The 5,148-nt window shown below is 48.2% G+C and overlaps 1 protein-coding gene across 1 annotated transcript; it reads left to right on the top strand.

The window, feature by feature from the left end:
* Positions 1-1,583: 1,583 nt before the first annotated feature.
* On the top strand, positions 1,584-4,470 carry Pmar_PMAR020409 (hypothetical protein; the record flags this gene model as incomplete). The annotated part of the gene is made up of 16 exons (XM_002775388.1): positions 1,584-1,831; positions 1,878-1,973; positions 2,019-2,107; positions 2,213-2,323; positions 2,379-2,456; positions 2,504-2,564; positions 2,608-2,733; positions 2,780-2,871; positions 2,925-3,011; positions 3,063-3,162; positions 3,466-3,548; positions 3,603-3,805; positions 3,852-3,940; positions 3,985-4,104; positions 4,155-4,318; positions 4,371-4,470. The coding sequence occupies exons 1-16, from the start codon at positions 1,634-1,636 to the stop codon at positions 4,468-4,470; spliced, it is 1,797 nt and encodes a 598-aa protein (XP_002775434.1). The 5' UTR covers positions 1,584-1,633.
* Between the last annotated feature and the right edge of the window lie 678 nt (positions 4,471-5,148).

Genomic DNA, 5,148 nt, shown 5'->3' with positions numbered 1-5,148 from the left:
TGTTGCACGCTGCCCGTTCAGCTTATCATCATGCCAAATCCAAGTCACAACTCCGACAAATCGTCGGCGACGATGAGAGTTACCGATGATAACTTACCATGGCTCCAGTGACAAAACTTTCGCGCTAGAGCCATGGCAACTCTCACGAAAGTCAATACGAGTCCAGTGATGACAGTCTCAGTGGCTCAGCTGAGGGAGATGGTCCTGCCTCGTCGACGGCCACGACGGCAATACAAGAAGCACGGTGCTTCGGCTCGTGCGCGTATTGTTAACGGGGCTACACTTGCGTGATACTGTAGTCATACCATGGCTCGTCGTCAACTGCTGATGGCGCTCACGAGCCACCAGATGCATGTCGGAAGTCTCTCCTGATAAGACATGTCGCGGTGTCGTGCAGAACTACTAGTTCTGAGATCGAAAATCTGCTGTCGAGCGAAATTGAATATACTATCAGCGAAATCGATTTGCGCCTTTTGTCGAAATTGAACTTACTTCAGACATGCCGGCGAAGTTGATTGTACTAATGACACGCGTCGTCGAAATTGATTTTTCTATCGAGCGCGATGGCGAAATTGATCTTACTAAGGCATATCTTGGCTCAGATGATTGATCGCCCTGCGAAATTGATCTTATTTAAGGCGAAATAGGCCTTTAAAATGTGTAGTTGATTGATGAAGATGGAGTAGCACTATTAACTTGACGCTTCAGGAATCCGCCCTAGTAGGGTGACCCTACATCGTAGTCGTTTCACGTTTTCGTTGAGGAAATATGGAGAGCGCAAGATTTGCAAGTGCCCATCGTTTTCTCAGTCGGTGTTTGCACTCGCGATAGAATAATGTCGGAGAGCTTATACGTTTCACCATCTCAGACATGCTCACACATTTACTTTCGCAAAACAACCAGAAAATTCAGAATAAAATTCATTCACAGTAGTAATGAGCATTTCACGAGTTGGTGTGATGCTCAAGACGTATTAATAGTCGGGAGCACTTTCAATCCGTTTTCAGTCTAAGTTCTCACATAAAACTGGTCGTTCTCAATGCACGTGCCAATGAATTCTTTTTCCCTTTGGCTCATCTTCCAGTTGTTGAGGAAAACTTCAGATTTTCCGTTTCACGCGAGTGATTGAAAATTTTGTGCGGAAAATGAGTTCGTGAAACTAAGTCAAGCCCGAGAAAAAATATCGCGATTTCGAATTTTCTCACTCTCGGCCACTTTTAGTCGTTTCCCGTTGTCTTCAAATGCCGAGGACTTTAGGGAAGATCCCCACTCGTCTCGAGGCAGTCGGATGGCAATCGTTACGGCTTTCTCCGGATGTCATTACCACCCTTGTTTTGATGGTGCATCTTGTTACTGTCTATTTCCCACATGGACCCAAAATAAACCGTAGTTTTTTTGCCGTGGAGCTATCAGTCTACTGGGAGTTGAGATAACTGTGGAGTATTCCACTGAAACTGTCATCAATGGGAGGGAGGCAGATGTAGGGTATTTATTCGCGACGTTTCGGGATTGTGAACGACGAATGATTTCATATTTTCTATGGGTGATTTGTGTTGGAGTGTATCAAAAAGGGTGGGTTTGTCAGTAGTAGTTTTGATATACAACCCCAAGGCTCTCGGTGCATTACCTGAGAATGGTGATGAGTTACCCCGAACACGATATGGGGAATGGAGATGATACGAAGACGACCAAATCGGAGCGGACTATGTCGGCTTCGACCACAGCTGATGCCGGCAGTCCTTCAGCACTATTGAGGCTGGTCGAAAATAGACGACCTCGTCGTGAATCCGAGGACTCTGTGAAATCCAAGTTGGAACTCGCGATAAGAAGGGTGAGTCTCTGTCCTATCACGACGTTTGCTTTAGTCTCTTCAGTAGACATCCTGTTCGCCTCTCACGAACGCTGGCACTAAGTCGGCTCCGGACGGCACACTGCTGGTTTATCGCACAGAGAGTATGGCCACTGCTGTAAAGGTAGTGGTAGGAGATTCCCCGCTCATTGCATTCATCTTGCATCAGGCTAATGCTTTCTTGAAGACCAAGATGTGCCCTAAGCTCAGAATGAATGCCAATGGTGTGTGGACCTGTCCTCAAGGCGATCGTTGCAGGTAGTCTCACATTACATGCCACTATCCCGTACTAAACATTCCCATGAGTGATGTGATAGGTGCTCGATACGGAATTCTGGTGCCGAGATTGCGTGTGTCTGTCAGTTTCGCTCACTCTGAGGCGGAGTTGAGGTCTCTGCCGAACCTTACCAAGACGGCTATCTGTTACGAACAGGTGTATGGCAAATGCGGTTGCAAGAATGGTGCTCGATGCAAGTAAGAGAGGCTCGAGCAGGAGGAGGAGGAATGGTATGCTGTGTGGTATCTTTAGATATGCGCACAGCGAAGAAGAATTGAGGAAGTACATTCCTTTGAGTACATCCAACAGCAGATCTCCCGGTCGCCCAAGGTAGGCTCTTCGACGTTCTTTGTGCCTTCGGTTATATATTCAAGTAGACACGGCAGTGGGGATTCTGTCAATACCACCAAGAGGAAGAACTCTCGAGCTTCTGAGCTAGTAGTAGAAACTGTGTATGATTTGTGTCGAACTTTACAATCAGGGACTTTGTAACAGTGGTAGTAGAAGTGGACGTCGATACAGTAAGGAGAGCGTCTCGTCTTGTGTGAAGACCGCAGTTGAACCGAAGCCTATAGATCTTCCCAGCCTCCGAAGCAGAGCGCTGCAGGTGGTGACAATGAGACATGCTTTATCGGCGTCATGGTATGTGTTAGATCGCCCGAGAGCTCCCCGCGAGCAGAGGGAAGCATCTCGAGATATCCAGAAGTCAACTTGTGGACCAGCTCGATGACCCGTGCATTGCACAGTAGGGATAAGTCACGGCGAAGTGCGTTTATGGAATCTTCGCTGTGCGTGAAGATACATGTGCTCCATCTGTGGCGCTCTCGCCTCCCCCACGCCTGATCCTACGATAGCATCGGCATGCGCGCACATGACTTGTGCTAGGTAGGTATATGGTTGAATGAATGCTGCGGTATGGCTTGTTGCGATGCTCAGATGCTTTGAGGGATGGCGACGTGCTAATGTGGAACAGGAACCCAAGCTCAAGACTCTACCTTGCCCGTCTTGTGGCTGTCCTCTTAGGAAAGGGATAGACGTAAACCACCATTGCAATGGGCTTATTTTGTGGCTTGGGAATCGAGCAGTTATGCAAGTGTGTGTTTCGGAGATAGTTTTTCGAAATTGGGGATATTAGTATCAACGAGGTTTGGGAAGGCCTTTGTGATCTATAGTAGTATAACAACACATCACAAGAACCATTACGTTTCATTATATTTCACTGTGAAAAAATTCTCATAAAGTCATTGATAATCAGCCAAGGAAAGTCGATTTTGTTCACACTGTATATATTCCTAATGTGATTGACTTTCCCGCGATCTCTCGCTCCTCGTATGCTCAGGTTTTCCCCTTCAACGAGTCCGTTGAGGGGCCTATTGCAGCGCTGCTGAGGGTCTATTCCAAGATACGAATTCGCTGCCAGAAGTGAGATGCAGAACTCGTCCAATTTTACCTCTTCTTGGACTTGGTCATTTTCAGGGTCGATGAGCTCAGCACTTCTCCCCCGTGCGAATGGGTGGGAAGTGTGCGAGACTTCCCTGAGCATATGGTCGTATGTCACCATTGGGAGTGTATGTTGGAGACTCTCCCGAGCTCCAGTCTTGAACACGATGCGGGGGCGGCTAACGACGGCCGCCCTATGCAGTTCGACTACGGTAAGTTACATGGCCACCGAGGGACCAGTAAGGGATCTATCTCCGCTTGCTGTGGGTATCTGTGTATTCTCAGTTTCATCATCAGCAGCAGCTGACATCACTCCCATGTGGGACGACAATTCACCTTCGGCGAGCCCTGGTAATCTCTTGAAGTTTCCTTCGGTACGCCCGCTCCGTTGAATGCTTCTGTGGACACTTGTGCTCAGGCGTCGGCTGATGCGAGCAGCACAGGTTTCAACGAACAGTTGCTTATCCTCTCGCCCTCACCGGTTGTGGATTCTCACGGGCACCCCTCGGCTGCCGCAAGTGCCTCTACTGCAACGACGGTGAGAGTCATCAGGAGTTGTGTCTGAGTGGAAGGTCTCTGGTCTGGCAGATTACAGGCGCATTGGGTGGCATCTGGAGGACACAGCAGCTCGACGGCTATTCAGGAAGCAGCTCTAATTGTTCGGAGATGATGACATGCATAACTCCTGAGAAAGTCTCTCTACTTCCTGGCAGTGGTTTGGGAGAGGAACCCGATGATAAACATGTTGAAGAGTAGGTCTGCAGTGGTATTCGGTCGTTGCAACGTAATTGCTGTTACCTTCAGGTTGGCCTTAGCTGAATGTGAAGTGATATGCGACTTCATCCCATATGGGTCTTCCGCTGACAAGATGCTGGAGATATTCGAAGGAGAGACTCTGCTGTAGCGAACGTGTTGTTGTTTCCCACAAATTTCAGCCGCACGTCGCAGGTATAGTTCTTCGACTGAGGATGGTCAGTGGTCTCTGGTGAAACGCCTTATTACGGACGAGCAGGGATGGGTCCCCACAAGGTAGGCCAACATCATAATATAGATGATGCAAAGCTTGTCATCATGTAGTTACTTGCAGCTCTTTTCTGGTGAGATGCCACAGTACATATCGTCAGGGCAGAGTAGTGTAGAAGTCCGCGAGAGTTCTCAAAGATCTTGCGGCTTCGACAACGACGATGACCTTCTGGTTTATGATGAGCTCACCTATGCTCATATTCGCCCTTGCGAAGAGCGAAGCTCCAAGCTCTTGTATTATACAGATGTGCAGGCAGGCGCTGATCGTCAAGCCCTCGAACTCGAGGAATCTACAGCTCAATCAGTGGCCAACGACTGCCCTACTTCTTGTCTCGACCAAAAGTGTTTTCATTCCCAAAATCGACTGCGGTCAATTTGGTAACCATGATTCTCCTCACGATACAGTGGTGTCTTATGATGTTCTCACCCTTTCTGTTCGTGGTACCACTGTTAAGTATATCGCAGAGACAGTCTTACCAAATCATCTAAAACTTTTCTTGCCTCATGCTGGCCGCATCTATTGCTGATGCTATTAGACTGCACGCGTGCTGTTATTGCT

The sequence above is a fragment of the Perkinsus marinus genome (assembly GCF_000006405.1).
Source record: "Perkinsus marinus ATCC 50983 genomic scaffold scf_1104296955874, whole genome shotgun sequence".
In the NCBI taxonomy this organism is placed as follows: Eukaryota; Perkinsozoa; order Perkinsida; family Perkinsidae; genus Perkinsus; species Perkinsus marinus.
The sequence above is the reverse complement of the archived record's forward strand: the minus strand, read 5'-3'. Positions and strand labels throughout refer to the sequence as shown.